The sequence below is a fragment of the Trypanosoma brucei genome, chromosome 8 (genome assembly GCF_000002445.2).
Source record: "Trypanosoma brucei brucei TREU927 chromosome 8, complete sequence".
NCBI lineage: Eukaryota > Euglenozoa > Kinetoplastea > Trypanosomatida > Trypanosomatidae > Trypanosoma > Trypanosoma brucei.
In genome coordinates this window covers 1,923,860-1,940,827 of record NC_007281.1, presented here as the reverse complement: position 1 = coordinate 1,940,827, position 16,968 = coordinate 1,923,860, and the positions used below count along the sequence as shown (strand labels likewise).

The 16,968-nt window shown below is 49.0% G+C and overlaps 5 protein-coding genes across 5 annotated transcripts, besides 9 other annotated features; all 5 read left to right on the top strand.

Moving 5' to 3' along the window:
- Nucleotides 1–16,968: part of a sequence feature (sequence corresponds to BAC RPCI93-30K1) that runs on past both edges of the window.
- Tb927.8.6690 (ATP-dependent DEAD/H DNA helicase recQ, putative) lies at nucleotides 1,461–6,107 on the top strand (the record flags this gene model as incomplete). Its single annotated transcript, XM_842406.1, has 1 exon — nucleotides 1,461–6,107. One exon carries the CDS (start codon nucleotides 1,461–1,463, stop codon nucleotides 6,105–6,107), a length of 4,647 nt encoding a protein of 1,548 aa, XP_847499.1.
- Nucleotides 6,199–6,219: a microsatellite.
- On the top strand, nucleotides 7,057–7,551 carry Tb927.8.6680 (clathrin assembly sigma-adaptin protein 3, putative; the record flags this gene model as incomplete). The annotated part of the gene is made up of 1 exon (XM_842405.1): nucleotides 7,057–7,551. One exon carries the CDS (start codon nucleotides 7,057–7,059, stop codon nucleotides 7,549–7,551), a length of 495 nt encoding a protein of 164 aa, XP_847498.1.
- Nucleotides 8,014–9,546, top strand: Tb927.8.6670 (hypothetical protein, conserved; the record flags this gene model as incomplete). The annotated part of the gene is made up of 1 exon (XM_842404.1): nucleotides 8,014–9,546. One exon carries the CDS (start codon nucleotides 8,014–8,016, stop codon nucleotides 9,544–9,546), a length of 1,533 nt encoding a protein of 510 aa, XP_847497.1.
- Nucleotides 10,300–12,123, top strand: Tb927.8.6660 (hypothetical protein, conserved; the record flags this gene model as incomplete). Its single annotated transcript, XM_842403.1, has 1 exon — nucleotides 10,300–12,123. The coding sequence occupies one exon, from the start codon at nucleotides 10,300–10,302 to the stop codon at nucleotides 12,121–12,123; it is 1,824 nt and encodes a 607-aa protein (XP_847496.1).
- Nucleotides 13,578–15,578, top strand: Tb927.8.6650 (RNA-binding protein, putative; the record flags this gene model as incomplete). The annotated part of the gene is made up of 1 exon (XM_842402.1): nucleotides 13,578–15,578. One exon carries the CDS (start codon nucleotides 13,578–13,580, stop codon nucleotides 15,576–15,578), a length of 2,001 nt encoding a protein of 666 aa, XP_847495.1.
- Nucleotides 15,041–15,200: a microsatellite.
- Nucleotides 15,679–15,726: a microsatellite.
- Nucleotides 15,747–15,781: a microsatellite.
- Nucleotides 16,231–16,259: a microsatellite.
- Nucleotides 16,322–16,357: a microsatellite.
- Nucleotides 16,622–16,655: a microsatellite.
- Nucleotides 16,888–16,907: a microsatellite.

Below are 16,968 nucleotides of genomic sequence, written 5' to 3'. Positions count from 1 at the left end.
ACTAATATGATTCTTCCGTTTCCCCTGAGTTAGATCCCTGTGCAGTGTTATTTTTGTTTACCGTCGTCGTCACGCCTCTTCGCACCTGTTCACGTGTGTGAAGGGATGTCTGAGAGGGTGTACCGACCACCTATTTGTCTGTACATTTTTTCGTTCTTTCCCCTAAAGTTAATTCAACATGTTTGTGAACCTTTCTCTCGTTTCATGCGAATGCAAAGAAAGAGGCGCGAAGGCATGTGGTCGAGATGATTCAGTTTCCGTTACGCGGCAAATATGTGCTTTTACTTATTTTTTTTTCATTTCCATTGAGGTACACACCTTTTATTGTCATCAAATTTGTTCCCTAGTACGTAGACGTCGGTTTGTAAACATTAATTACATCACTATAGTGTTGCTTTACCGTCAATAGGTGTGTGGGCGTAATTTTATTTGTCTCTGTGGGCGTACCGGTCTATCTATTTCATATATATATATATATATTCTGCTTGCTGTCGCGGTGGTAGGCTTAATAACATCGCTTTACTTGTCTGTTTGTCGTTCTTTCTGTTTCAGACACGGAGGAGTATATGCCCGTTTACGATTGTGTGTGTGCAACGCTTCCGCCATCTTTCATTGGGGGAGTTTCCATTGTCTTTCCTCTCCTGATGCCCATAAGCCGCTGGAAGAAAGGGAAATGCTATTCTTCTTGTTCGTACTTTATTTATTTATTTGTTGTGTTTTCTTTCCCTGTTATTACCAAAAGAGCTGCCGGTGACTGGGACCTCCGTGTTGTTGATGTTATCGCTACTGGTCATAACGCAATCGTTATATTCGAGGTACGATAAAAATACGCATTTTTCGGATTCTTTACTGGAGGGTGCGGGGAGTTCAGCTAAGCTGAGGTGATGATCATTACGTGTGTATGTGTAAATCCGTTCCTTTCTTCTAATTGTGTTTTGCGCCTCACAAGCGTGTCTGTATGTGAAAAGGAAAGCGGTAGGGGGTAATGGGAGAGAATGTGTACAGAGAGGGAGAGGAAGAGTCCTGCCTACAGTGGCAGCAGTCTACATATGTCTTGGTTTTATTTTTTTTCCTGCGTTCCATCTGTCCACAGAATTCATTGATTATCTTCAATACTGCCCTTGTGTTAGGTGCCCCGCCGTCGACGCGTTTATATTTGAACTTCGTTTCTCACCCTTACCCATCTTGTAATCACCTGTCTGTTTACCCGTGTGTGTGTAGGCAACCCTTACGACATAATTAGGGAAGGGGTACAGAAAAGAAAAAAGAGTACATTGGCTGGAGAGGGGAGTCAGTGAACCTGTGGGAAAGGGATTTTTTAACCCTCTTTCTATATATTTGCGCCTCAGCGCTCACATCACTCCGCCTCTCAGCGATACGCAAGTTTATTTTGAGGTTGTGGTTGGTATTGTGTCGTTGTATAAAGTTTGTGTATTACTTATTTTTTAGTGTTTTGTCCTATGGACAAAGATTTAAGTTGCGTCTTGGATAAGTGGCGCCCACTTGTAGTCAGCGCCACGGCGGCCCTAGTGAAGAACGACCCACTACCTCGTGGTCTACCGCCTGTACAATCCAGTAGTGAGTCGAACCCGCAGCCTCGTGAGGAAGGGGCACGGAAATTGTTTGCCGCTGGTCCCGGTGCTTTTCCGGCTCCCACGAATCATGCTTGCGACATGACGCAGAGTGTGTGCGTTTATCCGGATCCCAACACTACAGTAGATCCTGTTAATACCAATTCTAATGCCATCGCGGCTACTGCTGGTAGTGCAACTATTACCGCGGCGAGAACTACAAGTGTGGTTGCCGCTCTCGCCACCGCCTCCACAAGCGTTGAAGTGGCAGGAAGACCGACTGTACCGCATGATGTGAAAAGGTGTGTTGCGACTGCAAATACTCAGAAACAATCTTTTAACAGTGGCGGAGGGAATGCTGAACGATTTACAGTGCAGACTGATGTGGCACTGCAGGGTTCTGACGGGGGAAGGCCTGTCGCTTCCTCTTCCTTACCTTCGTTTCCTGCACCCTCTGTGGGCTCTTCAGCACAACCGCTATCGGAATTGAAGGCAAATTTGTCGGAGGTGATAGAGGAAATCCACCGTCAAAGGAGATACCGTGATGATATGCTATTACGGGAGAATGAGGAGTGTGACACTAGCGAGGTCGTGGAGGAGGCTGACCGCAAATTGGCGGCACTAGAGGTGCTATTCGCCAACCTAAGACAACGGCAGCGAGAGCTTCTAGGACGTAACCCCAATGTCTCTCTTCCTCACGTCGTTGCCACAAGTAGTAAACCCCCCGGTTCTGTTTCTGGCACTTTGAGTTCTGCAAGTGGTGCGAATGGCACACGCGTTCCGCTTGATTCTAATGGCTTTTATTCAGCGGCAGTGCCTACTCAGGTCTCCGCTCCTGTATTTGTATCGCCCTCTCCGGGGTACGCTGGGGCGGCCTTCACCCATAGCGGGGAGCGTGGTGTCGCACCCCACCAGCTTCCATCAGTAGTGGAGTCCAGTGGTGGTGCATTCGGTGAGGGAAATGGTGCTCACGATGCATTTGCTGCAGCGGGACGGGGTGGTGAAGTATTTTCTGGTGTAGGGGCACTGCGCACAGCCACAGAAGAAGTGGTTGAAGGCAAGGTAGCTGTTTACTCCGCTCAGTTTAAAGGAGGCAATAACCCAAATCGCTTCACGTGGGAATCATGTGAGAGGGAGCTTCTGGACGCATCGCTGCACGGTTCCAACCAGGACCCTGTTAGCATCGCTAAAGCGTCCACGGGGGAGTTTTCCGGGGAGCATTATCCGTGGTCGGAAGAGCTGCGTCGAACCATGGTTGATGTTTTCGGTCTCCACAATTTCCGTTTCCTTCAGTTGGAGATTATGAATGCATGTATGGCCAATCGTGACGTGTTCGTGCTCTTGCCAACCGGAGGAGGCAAGTCTCTCTGCTACCAACTACCGGCGCTGTTACCAAATCCGGCGAAAGTCACCATTGTAATATCCCCCCTTGTTTCTCTGATTCAGGATCAGGTCTACGCGCTCCGCGCCTATGACCTTCCAGCTATGGCGTTAACTGGTCAGACCTTAGATGCACCAAGGCGAGACCTCTTTAATGAGTGGAGTTCGGGCCGTATTGTTTGCACACTTGTGTATGTAACACCAGAATACTTCGGCCGCAGCGACCATTTCGTGCAGTCACTCAAAAGCCTCGAAAACCGTGGACTATTGAACCGATTTGTTGTGGATGAGGCGCACTGCGTCTCGCAATGGGGTCACGACTTCCGTCCGGATTACCGTAAGTTGGCGGCACTGAAGCACCACTTTCCCCAAGTCCCTATTTCCGCACTCACCGCCACAGCAACTGACACGGTGCAGAGGGACATCATACAGACACTTGGCCTTCACAATGCCGTCTCGTTCAAGGGTTCATTTAATCGACATAACCTTAAGTACTCCGTGCAGAGAATTACAAGTAAGGCGGGATCTACCGTGGCAGAAATTATTAAGAAAAATTTCCCCCCACGGTCTTGTGGCATCGTGTATTGTATTTCCAAGAAGGACTGCGAAGAGATGGCAGCAGTTCTACGGAAAGAGGGTATCCGCGCATCTTATTACCACGCTGACGCATCTGAGAAGAATGAAAAGCAGGAGCAGTGGACAAGGGACGAGCTGCAGGTTCTCTGCGCGACGGTTGCGTTTGGTATGGGGATCAACAAGCCCGATGTGCGTTTTGTCATCCATGCGGCTATGCCCAAGTCCATTGAGGGGTACTATCAAGAGAGTGGACGGGCGGGCCGCGATGGACTTTCATCAAAGTGCTTCTTACTCTTTGCAGCGGGTGACAGGCAACGCCATGAACAGATGATATGCGGTTCAAAAGATTCTCAAACTTCTATGCTTTCGTTGTGCCATATGGTGGGTTACACCTTGAATGATGTACATTGCCGGAGAATGCAACAGTTGAGTTACTTTGGTGAGCATGTCAGCGATCACTTTTGCCTAACAGCACCTGGGGATGTGGAGATATGTGATAACTGCGCAAGCAGGAAAGAGGAGGGATGGGAACCTGAGATGATCGACGTCACGAGTATTCTTATAGACTTCTTCAACATTACCATATACATTGGCTCTCTAACTCAAAAACAGCTAATTGCAGTATACCGCGGCACGTCGGACGTCGGGAACATTGTGGAGAGACGCCTACGACAGAAGGGTGCCCCGCCAGAGTATCGGAAAGGTTCACGTCACTCCAAGGTGTTACTGGGACGTGTATTGAATGAGGGTATTACTCTAGGAGTGTTTAAGGCGCGATTCGAGCGGCTGACAGAGTTCGGAGTATGCGCATACCTTGACCCAGGGGATTCAGAGGGCATCAAAATTTTGAACAGTATGAAGACGGGACAACGGAAGATTCAACTTGTCGTACGGGGTGAGAAACGCGTGCGAGCTAATAGGGAACGTGAGTCGACGATCGCTTCCGATGCGGTGGCCGTTGGTGAACGCAAGGGTAAGTCGAATAAAAAGGACGCAGGGCGCAACCGAAAGTCCGCTTCAACTAGACGGGGTAGTGGGGAGCAGTTTGAAGATGATGAGGATGATGATGATGTAGCGGATGACCAGGCCAGAAGACCACAACTACGATCCAGCAGACATGCTGTTGCTAGAACTTCATCTAAGCGGAAAGGGGTCCGTGATAATGAGCTTATTCTGGGCGACTGTGAGGGTTTAGCTTCCACTTCTTTGACTGGCAGGTCTAGTAACAACACCGTTGTTATTGATGACGTCACCGATGGCGATGCTTCAAGCCTTTCCGAAGCGAATTCTTCCTCATCACAGGCGTCGCCTTCTTGTGTGGAAGTGATACAACAACTGGGAAGGAAGCGCAGTCGAGCCAATAACAACTCCAGTGATCGATCGACTGAGTCGCCACCGGCACTCCCATCTCGAGTGACGGGCGCTGCCGCAGGCCCCCTTCGCGACAAGGGGAAAAGGCGTACAAGTAAAAGCAAAAGTGCGAATGCGTTGGGATCTAAATCGTTCACACTTGCTGACGCACAGTTGGAGAACATTAAGGCTTCCTTTCTTTTGGAGCTGGAAGCGCTTTTGCGAAAGCTGGCTGAGAACTCTGATGGAGGTCGGAAGTACCACGTGATGAGTAGGAAGACTATGGAAACGTTGGCAGCCACGCTCACCGAGCAAGGGTGGGGTTCTGTGAGCCAGTTCAGCGATTTGGAAGGCTTTGGTAAGAACAAAGTGAAAAAGTTTGGTGTCGATATATTGCGACTGTACAGGAAGTTCCGTAATGAGCACATTGGAGATGTCGGCTTGTTGACAGGGTTGGAGGAGGACATGTTGTTACAGACGACTACTGTGATAGCGGACCGGCACCGCCTCTCACGTGGATCGCCGAGTGCGGGTCGAACTGTTGACGAAAGTGAAGAAAATACGGGAGAGCATACCCCATGGAAAGGCAACAAGCCCCCACTGCTTCAGGGTTCAGTCACGCCATCAGATTCAGATGTCACCCCGCAGAAGACGTCTGTGACGACTCCATACCAGCAGGGGTCGCCAGGCGGAGACCCCGTCAGAGAGGGATCATTGCCCACTGGATCAGCGCCTCCAGTGCCGATGGGAAGGCCGTCAGCACCAAAGAAAACGATGTTCAAGATGATGGCAGCAGCACCTACAAATGCGGAGCCACAGCCGAGCCAGCAGCTGTTGAATAACCCCACGCTGGAGGGTAACACGCTAAATGAGTGTGAGTTGCCGATTCGCCGCACCCCATTGGCCGAATCTCCAGAACTTTTATCAAGTTATACGCAAATGGCAACCCCGCTTCCACTTCCAGGGCAATCAAACAGACAATCTCCATCAGCAACCGCGTTCGAGTGTGCCTCGCGGGGCGGGAACGCGTGTCTACCGCACCCGGAAGAGCAGCAGCCCAAAGTAGATATTATGAGTGTGGACTACTTAATGCAGATGTGCGATGAATCCCTAAAGCTTAACGCGTTAGGGCCTCCGGCAGGTGTAGTGCCATGGGCTTCACCTGATCCGGTTCTTCAAAAGCCGAGACGTGATACTCCCCCAGAAGTCTTCACAGTTGATTCGCAGTGAGATGCCAGTTCATAGCCTTATCCTTCCAAGATCAGAAGTCACTTTTTTTAGCAGGCGGGTGTGCAGAATCGTTGCGGTTGTAACCCAACGATGTGTGTGTGTGTGTGTGTGTTTTCATTTGAATTGTGGGTGTGCAAGGCAGAAGAACGTAATAACTCGTTACCGCTGAATTCTGAAGATGTTTTAATAAAATAAAACACCATTACGTGATTGCCCTTACGCACCGCTGCACTGGCGCAGGTTCTGGTGGATGTCTTATTGGATGGGTTTCTCTTGGGGCTTTTGTTGTTGCCGTCCAGGAATACAGGCGAGTACCTGGATTCATGTTTGATTTCTCCACAAACTCACTAACACTCGTTGAGTTCTTGTATTTTTCTATGAAACTTGTTACTTACTCTCGCTCAGCCATAATTTTTATGTGTTTGTTTGCGTCTATTATGTTTGTTTTTTACTGTGAGAGTTACGAGGTGGAGGACATTTGTGCCAACTGCCTTGCCACTGAGTGACCTCGCGCAACGTGAGACACTGCCTCTTTTTCCCTTTTTTTTCCAGTCCAAATACGGTTCCTTCCTGGTTTTCTCTGTGCGGGGCGTGCATGTGTTTCAGCGCGTTGTGTGTGTGTGTAGCACTCTGAATGGTGTTTCTTCTCTCCACATCATTGCGTGTGTCCACCAACAACTAAACATGAACAAATTTATGTGCGTACGTGTTGTTTTATGCGTTCGCTTTTGGGTGAGTCTACTACTTTTCTTTCATTTTTGCGCGCTTGCTTAATTCTTGTCGTTTCATTCATGGCGTACAATAATTTAGGTGTACATCGTCTTGTGTTTGTTGTGCCCCCGTAGCAAGGGACACTTCAAATCCCCAAAATTAGTGACAGTGCAAGGTTGTGTCGCCATCAACTTGCATCGAGGGAGGAGGAAAAGGAGGGGGAATACATATTTCAACAATGATTAAGGCTGTTATAATAATTAATATGGTCGGGAAGATCCGGCTCCTGAATGTGTATGAGAAGGAGATTCCACTTAGTGTGCAGCAGGAGCTGGTGCAGCGTGTTCATTCCCTGATTTCCCGTCGTGGTGCCGACTTGTGCAACTTTGTCGACAACTTCCGCGAGTGGCCAACACCCGACACTCGCGTTGTGTACCGACACTATGCTACGCTCTGTTTTGTATTTGTTGTTGATAGTAGCGAGTCTCAGTTGGCGATATTAGACCTCATTCAGGTTTTCGTGGAAGTACTTGATCGTACCTTTGAAAATGTGTGCGAGCTTGATCTCATATTTCATTCTGACAAGGTGCAGTTACTTCTGATGGAAATGGTGATGGGCGGAATGGTATTGGAAACTTCGAGGGAAGAGGTGCTGCGGGCTGTGTGTGATATGCAGCGGCTTGGGAACACCAAAACAGGCATGGGATCATCATCTAGTGGCTATCATTACTAATTTACACATGGGAGACCCCAGTACCTTGTGCTGGAGCGCAGTTATTTGCGTTTACCCATCACTTCACCACACTGAACCCCTGTGTTGCACGGGGGTTTATCAACCGCCGCACGTACGATTGGTATCAGCAACCGACCTGCTAGTTGGTCTCTCTACCTGTATCACTTGCAACATGCTGGGGCCATTGACCTGGTTTATGTTCGTTGGCACATGATGAGCTTCTTTTCTATTGCGTCACCCTTACTCTGTGCGACGCTCGTTCCTCCAGACTCCGTTGTGTGTGAACGCTCGTTAACTCAATGTTGGGTTGGTACGCTGAAGACTCTCCTGAAAGTTTTTTTTCTTTATTCCACCCCCTCCCTTGTTGCATTCTTTCTCTATGTACTCTCTTCATCTTGCCTCTTGGGCCTGCCTTCCTTACTAGTAGGTTGTGTAAGGCAATTAGTGTGCTCTACGCGTGGAATGGCTGCCGCCCCGGCGGAGCTTATTCTCCAAGAGTTAGATGCCGTGCTGCACCGCGCCAACAAAACGCAATCAGAACTCTATCAGCGGGTCGCCGTCATTGGCGAACGCATCCGCTCCCGTCAAGTGCTCACACGTGCAGATGAGCTTACTCAACTTGCGCGAGCCGATATTCTGCGTCGTTGTCGCGCCATTCAACAGGGACGCAACAAACTGCTCCAAACGCTTCGACACGCCGCGTCCCTGTTGGCAACCGGTGACGTTAACAACTTGTGCGGCCGGTCCAACACGGATGCGGTTCTTTCCACCATCAATGAGGCAGCGCAGGTGGAGCATTCGTTGTCTCGATGGCAGCAACCATCACTTAACATCGAGGCGTGGCGAAATGTTGTGAGTTCGGGGCCACAGGATGACATGGCAATGGAACGGTTATTGCATCCGAGCGGTCCGCGATCCGGCGGTGACGGTAACGAGCTCCCGGGGTGGATATATGTCCCGTGTATCTGCAGTATTGTGGATTATTGCCGCGTGAAAAAAATGCCTTCAGCGCCGGGTGGTAGTTGCGGCGGCAGCAGCGGCAATGGGAAGCGAAAGGCAAAGGGTGACAACAGCCTAGAGGAGGGTCACCGTGGCGGTGAGGAAGCCAGCGACGTGGACGGTTTCGGGAGTAACAGTGAAGATGTGGCCAAGGAAAGTAAAATAGCGTTATTGATGCTTCAGGCCGCCGCCACTGCGGTCGACGAGCTAATTCAGCGCACTGAAGATGAGCAAACAGCAGCTGTGGGCAACGGCACAAGTAAATGTACAGACGAGGAGGAGGAGGAGGCAAAGGAAAAAGCTGTGGAGGAGAAACGGCTTCGCGTGTGCATTGAGATTGCCGCTAAGGCCGCGGCGTACACGCATGCTGTGAAGGCACTCAGCGCTGGTGAAGACAGCGCCCTTTTTGATGGTGTTTCCGATGCCGCTGCCACCGTAGCAAGTCTGGTGTCTCTCCCATCTTCTTCTGCAGCATCGCTTACTCATGGGGTGCCCGTGGAGTTACTCGTGCTTCCACCAATGGAATCTTTGTTTTATTGTATCGCGTACACTGTAGGCGCTGCGATTCTGCGAGACGAGCAGAATGAACTGCGACTGACTGCACCCGGCACAGCTGGGTTGGGTGGCGGTGGTGAGGTTGGTAATTATACGGAGAGTGATGGTGGAGATCGTGGCGGATCCTGTGCTACTGCTTCCGCTGTTGCCTGTAACGAGGAAGAGGAAGTGGCGCCGCTGGATGGAATTACTGCGGGGTGGAGAGGGGACTGGGAAATGTGGTTGCAGCGCAGTAGCGGTGCGGACTGCAGTTTCTTGGGTCCACGACTTTTGCAGTATTTGTTGGAGTATGTTTTCTTCCCTACGGGGTCTGCCGGGCATGTTGGGACGGTATCCGTTGCACCTGAGGCAATGAGGCGTTGGCTGATGCTGGCATGCGGTGGTGAGGCCGGGGTAGATGGAACTGTCGACACAATGATGTCTCTCTTTATGGGACAATGATGGGGACATTTTGCGTCTGTGAGGATGAGAAAAAGAAAAAGAGAAGAGATTGCTTCTCCGCGGTTTGTCGGTCTGCTTGCAGAGTTTCGTGGTTTACCGCTCGTGACGGATGTTGTCTAAGCAAAGATAACGTGTAAGGTGTACCCAACGCAATGAGGATTGTGGACGGTTCAGCGTTGTCTTCCTCTCATGCGGTCAGTTTTCTTCGTTTTGCTTTCCCCGCACAAACACGTGCACAAGGGCCGATGGATTAACCGTGAGCTGCTGTTTTTCAGTGTGTGCTCCTCCATGCAACAGACAACATCAAAGCGGTGGCACGAGCGCAACCTTCCCTCTATGGCAAGTATTTTCATCTGCTATATTGTTCGTAGGCGTTACCGGGCGTTTTGACCCTTGACGTCCATGGAGTGTTTTGCTTTGATTCCGTCCTGTTATCTTACTACTCTGTTTCTCTTTGTTACCTTTGTTTTTTTTATTTCACGTATGCACCGTCACGTTTTTTAAATTGAAACCCGCTGCACTACTAAAGCATCGACTGCACCAAGGTGAACAGACCGAATCAAGTGAACACGAGTGAAACTAACAAGAATCAAAGAAGCACTCATAAGAAGGAAAGCCGCCATATCACACAAATAAACTAGATAATACGGCAAAGCATTTCCTGAGAAGTGCGTGAAAAAAGAGCGAACAAAGAGCAGAGGCGACAAAAGAAGGAAGGATTTTTATTTGGAGAAGTAATTATCTTCCGCAACCATGACGACGATGCAGAGGGTAGACGCGATGTTGGGACGGTTTGACCGCAAGTCCCCACGCGCGAGCTACGCACAGATCTGCGAGGAGATGGGAATTAACCGTCAGAGGCACGTCTCGCTCCTACTCAGTGATGCACCACGCGACTGGGATAAGCACCGTGTGATTGACTGCTCCAAGTGTGTTCTCGGTGCGAAGGGTTGCTTGGCCGTATTGCCGCTTGTACTTTGCAGCCGTTCGCTCCGCCGTGTCTCGTTCAGTGGCTGCCACGTCACGGATGAATTTGTCTCTGAACTTGCCGAGATCCTGCAGGACCATCAATCGATTCGAAGCATTGACGTGAGCAACAACCCACTTGTGACGGTATGCAGCGCGAGCCCCATCATTAGAATGTTGCGCGCTAACAAGAATGTCGTTCGGTTTTGTGTGGAGGACACCCACATTGGTACTAATGTCATGAACATTATCGACGACCTCTGCGATAAGAACCAGAATGAAGTGGCCAACTACTACGCCGATGACTACTTCCGTATGAAATATCTCTTCAATTATCTCGACGGTGATGCCTCCGGATGGGTATCAATGCGCAGTCTGGTGCTTAATGCCCCATTCCCTGTGCTTCAGGAGCAGTTGATTGAGAGAATAGCGGCGAAGCGGCCAAAGAAGCGCTCCAACGGTACAATTTCTGTCAACACCTTTCTTGAGCTTGTCTACTTCAACTACAAAACGGACGTGGAGATTGCCCGCCGCATGGCTGAAACGGATGTTGAGTACCGTAATATTATCCTTAACTGGAAGCACCTCCTCGATGCCATGGATTCACCGGAGGGCGAGCCTGAAGGAAAGAAACAGAACGACGATGAGGAGGATGAGGAAGAATTCGCCGAGTTGGAAGACCCCGAAGAAGAAAACGAAAAAGTCCCGCTCCCTGGTAAGCTCCCTATTGTTCCGCCCGCCGATTTCCACCGGCTGCGTATCCGCAGCGTTGAGTTGACACCTGCTGAGGCTCGCGGGATTATTGCTCTGGCGGTAAAGCTCCAGATCGATGCTGACGCCCGCAACGAAGAGGAGGAGAGCACCACTGAGCCCCGAAAGGAAATAAAACTTACATACCAATGTCTTCGCCGGGCATACCGCACCATTTCGCAGCCGCAGCCGCTCCCTCGACGTTTCCGCTTCCTTAAGGAGCACGGTGAGGATTACGTCCCACCCATGATGCGCGCGGGGTCGCGGCTCATCAGTATTTCCAAACTGTCCTTCCTTGACAGTCATTCTTCCAATGCCAGTTTTGATGCCAATGAAACTATGGAGGAATCGGTCCTCGATGGTGACGAGAACCGAACGCGCTGGTGGGCCCTTCCTCCTGCAATGGTGCGCCTCATTTCAAAGTTCTTCAACGATCGGGCGGCGGAGCTGCCGAAGCGACGGCAAACAACTCTCGCCATATCTCCACGAACGCAGCGTGACCTTGCTATGGAAAAGACAACTATTCCTGTCCCCTTGTTCCTTTCGGCGGAGTTCACGACTGACCTTGAGACGTTGAAGCCGCGGTTGCTCACTGACCGCTTCCTGCAGTACGGTATTCCCATCGAAGAATCTACCATCACACTGCAGGAGATGGTAAACTGCCTCAATGAGTACTACCTAGAGGCGTCGGTTGACAAGCGACTCTCCGTAAAGGCCATCCGCATGATGACGATGCCAGATGCCGATGGCGCAGCGGATTCTAATAAGGGTTCTTTGGACACGGGCTCTGTCCCCAAGATCACTTTGGATAAATCGCAGATCTCTAAAGCCTCCACTGATACGGCAGCCTTCGCACCTTAGGAAAATCTTGGTCTGTACAAAAACCCCTCCTCCTGCCAGCGCGCTGTCCCCCACTTCTTCCCTTTCAGTTGTCACCGCGCGTAATGAAGTGGTATTGGTGTGTATAGGGAACAAATTAAATAAGTAAAGCCTACCAGTATGCGGGCTGCGGCTAGCAGAATGGGTTAAGAATGAATACGTGGACAGGTGTGTGTGTGTGTTGGGGGGAAGTGTGAGGGTTTGGGTGACAAGAAGGAAGGGTAATTGATCCATGGCAGAACAGGGCAACCGACTGCGATATCGGAGTGAAAGGAGGAAGGAGGACAACGGATGCGTGTATGTGTACCGTTCATTCACATCTCAATGTATAGTCTTCATGAGCCAAGCCAAACGTGAATGCCAGGTCAGGGAGAAGAGAGAATAAAAGAATGTGAAAGAAGCATAATCAACAAAGAAAAGAAACAAGGAGGAGACAAATTCATGACAGAGAAAGACGGAAAAGGGAGAGGGGAGTAGTGGTGCTTGGTTTGTGCCTTAGGAAGGAATGAGTGTAATTTTGATGTAAACAGTGTCGTACATTTTCGCGATTCTTTACGCACATCGCGCATATTTATGTCTAACACGGATGATATTATGTATTGTGGTGGTGAACAGGGTGCAAGTAGAGGTGATGGGGCTAATGGACCGAAGGGGCGCCCAACAGCGGTTCAATCACGCCAACCACACACTTCTCTTTCATTCATTCGGTTCCTCCTTTTTACCTATTCATACTGCTTTTACCCGCCTGTACTGTCACTGTCACTGCTATTGTTTTTTTTTCATATTTTCTCTTTTTCAGTCCCTACCACTGCGTCACACTTTGTATGTATTAATGTATGCCGTGGCCGGGGTGTAGTGAGCCCATGGTCAATAGTGTATCAGTGCCTCTGCGGATGGCGCTTTCGTTGCCAGAAAACTTTCATGTATTAGTTGTACACATGCCGCATAATTGTTTTTATACTTTGTGTGCACACACAGTCTGTTTAGATGTGCTTGTGGGTTTCCGTAACCTATTGCAAGCTGGAGGTGTTAACCATCTTCCGCTTGTCCCCGTCATCGGTTAATGCGGCTAGCAGCTAGTACATTTCAATTTTTTTTCTTTTTTCATTCTTTTTGTATTTTCGACTGATTCCCCTTTACACAACCAAAACCTGCAACCCAATACGTAGGTAATTAAAAGTTCAGGTGAAAAAACACTTTCAGCGAGCAAACAAGTAAAGAAAGTTACAAGAAAGAATAAAGAAAAGGAGGTGAGCTCGTTCCAAAAGAAGTTGACGTGTCGATCTTCACCACTACACGCGCATCCCGAAGTAGCAGGAAGGAAGAGAGGACTTCAGCGAAATATTACAAACGGAGGCACGACTGCCACCCTGACGACCCGTTGGCTGTTTGGTTGCACCTAGAAAACAAGGGTGTGTAAAGAAAAGAAAAGGGAAATGACAGACCACCAAGTCATCTGCAAAGATCTACCCTCGCTGGAAAGCAACGCGGTAGGGATCGAAGACTTCTGCTGGTACCCCTCTATGAATCCGTCACGATCTGGTGAGCGTTACATGAGTCCCTCCACTGCTGGTGGGAGTCCCTCTCTACCGATATTAACCCCCAGCGATTTGTTAATGATGCGTGACAGCTGGGACGCTCCCAACCAGACGGACAGCCCGTCGACCCAATGCACTCGAAGCCATGCCGCCACCAAACCACCCTTTACCACGCCGGAAACCCCAATTCCCACCGCGGTCGGTGTTCCTAAACCTGCCACCACAGTCTCAAATCATGCCATTGCCGCAGGCTGCGTTCCTCTAGCTGGTACGGCAACCCTATCTCCATGCGGCAGCGATGTAAGCTTGGGACATCGAATGGAGTTCGCGGTGCCTGTAGGGGGCGTGCCATCGGTGAACCCTCCATCTCCCTTTGCGCATCAGTGCCAGGTATCGGAGCTGCTTAGTGGCCCGGACTCTCAAAACGTGTTCGCATGCCTCCGATGGAAAGATGGACCGCTGGATATCAACGACGCTGCCGAGAGTGAAGGCGCAGACGATGATCAGTCGAGTCACTATCTGTGGTCGTCTGGATGTGTGACGTATCCCACCTTTGGGAACGGCGAGTTGATGAGCAGTAGCGTCGACGAGTCTCTAACATGTCCTCCCAAGAAACAGCACCATGGGGGGCAACCTCAACATCAGGATGTTCAGGGGACCAAAGATAACAACCATCAACGAGTCCCCGATTGCTCGGAAGATGCAATTCGCAGCAACCTCTTCATATCGGGATTGCGGCACAGTGTGACGGACAGCGGCCTACACGAACTCTTTTCTCCATTTGGAAGCATCGAGTCCGCCAAGGTGATGCTGGACATTCACACCGGGAGAAGTCGTGGGATCGCATTTGTGAAGTTTGTTCGACTCTGCGACGCTCAGCGCGCGGTTGAGGCGCTCAACGGTTCAATCTTCTGTGGTGAGACCATCACCGTGAGAGTGGCTAAACCCAACGCCGCTTACCGACCAGGGGCTCCAACGAACAAAACATTCGTACGGAACGTTCCACTCAGCGCCAAAAAAGAGGACCTCGTGTCCCACTTCAGCAAGTACGGGCAGGTAGTGGAAGTGTCCATTCATGGCGATACGGCCCAATGCTCAACAAACAAGAAGCGAAACGTCGTATTCATTACGTACACCACCAAAGAGGCTGCGGCTTGGGCGGCACAGCAAACTCATACGACGATGCCATTTCCTGATTGTGAGGGTATCCCGCTGCTCGCTAAAGTAGCGGAAGATTCCGCCCACCGCATTGAGCGTTTAGCTCGTCGTGGTTCTTCTGGTAAGCAGGCGAGTAACAGCAGTAAAGCGGTAAGTGGCGATGCAAGTCCCCAAACCGCACATCTACCACCAACCCCTCCTTTAGCAGTCAGCCAGCAACACCCTCACCAGCAGTCACTACTACAATTTCAGCAACAACAGCAACAACATGACCTTCAGCAACAACTATTCCTACAACAACAGCAACAGCAGCAAGCGCTTCAGCAGCAGCTGTTTATGCAACAACAACAGCAACAGCAGCAGGCATACACAAGCGGTTTCATCTCCTCCAAACTCCCTCAGGCCTTTGGTACATGCGCCGGGGCTCCTTCACTTGTTATGTCACCGCCCGGCCTCTACAGCTCAGAACCGTACACCGCACCAACCCCCAGCTTTGGAGTTCAACAGGGACTTTACGCAACACCGCTTTTTCCGCTTCCCGCTGGACCAACCGCTGGAGGGCAAGTTGTTATTTTGGGTCCCAACCGGCAACTTCAGCCGGCGGTGATGTGCCCACCAACCCCCCAACCGCAATCCACCGTCATGTATTATATGCCGGGTGCTCAAGTTCCGATGCAAGTGCCCATCACTGCAGAGCGGTTACAACACGTAACACCGACTCCCACCATGCGTGTAGGTTGAGAATTGACGAAACAAGCAAAAGAAGTAAGTTGTGGCACTGAGATGAGTTAGCAGTGGGTAAGGAAAAAGACAAGGAAGAGGGCAGTGGCAACGATAATAATATTATTGTTATTATTGTTATAATTATGGTAGCTGTTGTTGTTGCTATCACGCAGGGAAAACATGGTAATATATATATATATATATATATATATATATTTATAGGTTTATTTACGCATTCGAATATGCATCTGTGCATGTATATTGAAGAGAGAAAAGTCTTACGGGTGCGTTCGAAAATTCAAAGAAAAAAACGCATGATGGTACATTTACCTATCTGATGAAGCAGTTTATCAAAGGAAAGATGACCTGAAGACGAAAACAGCAACAACAGCAGAAGAGAAAAAAAAAGGAAGGGAAAAGCATCATTTACCGGGAGGAAAAGAGAGAGGAGTTCGGCTAGTTAGTCTTTCATATACGTCGTATACTATCGCAAAACAGAGAAAATGTGTGAGGGAATAAGGGAGCGAGCGCACACGAATGCATTTAAAATATGTAAATGTGAATGCTTATAATATTTCTACAATATATTCCTGCAGTGCTCCCGTGCTTTCCCCTCCCTTTTCTCTCTTGCCGCGTATTCAAACAGGGGAAAAAACATTCACTCCATTCGTTATTATTATTATTATTATTATTTTTATTTACATTTCTCCCTCCACACTATCAGTTCCCATACATCCACGCTGATAAATAAACAAACGTGCATATATATATATATATATATATATTTATTTATTTATTTTTGCCTTTGCCTTTATTTATTTGTTTGTTTTTGTGTGTTGTATCCCTCTTCCTCATCCTCCCGCTTTCTATATTGTAGCCATCTCACATTCGCTCATTCAGTTATGACTTTTTTGTTTTTTTTTACTTTAACCTTTAATTTGTACGAATGACGGACAACTGAAACCGCACACCGTGGCGGTAAAAAAAAAAAAGGAGGAATTTGAGGAATGATGTGGAAATTTTGTGTTTGTATGCTTTTGAGGAGGTGTGGGATTCACCGGTATTACTATGATTATGATTATTATTATTATTATTGGTATATTTCTTTTTTTTTTCCTGTTAGTACCTCCATCCTTTTTTGTTGCTGCTTTGGTTTGCTTTTTTTTTTTTTGACTTTTACTTTTAAACTTTGTTACTTTTATTCTATCGAGAAGTAAAATGCTTTCCCTCCCTCCCTTTCTCGCTTATTTTGTATTTATTTGTGTTTGTGTTTGTATTTGACTTTACACTTTTCCTACTCTTTCTTCCAGTCATGAGCCATCCGTGTTTATTATTATTATTATTATTTTTTGCAACTGGACTGACAACGTTACATTACATTACATTCCCTTCATCCTCTTTTTTTTTT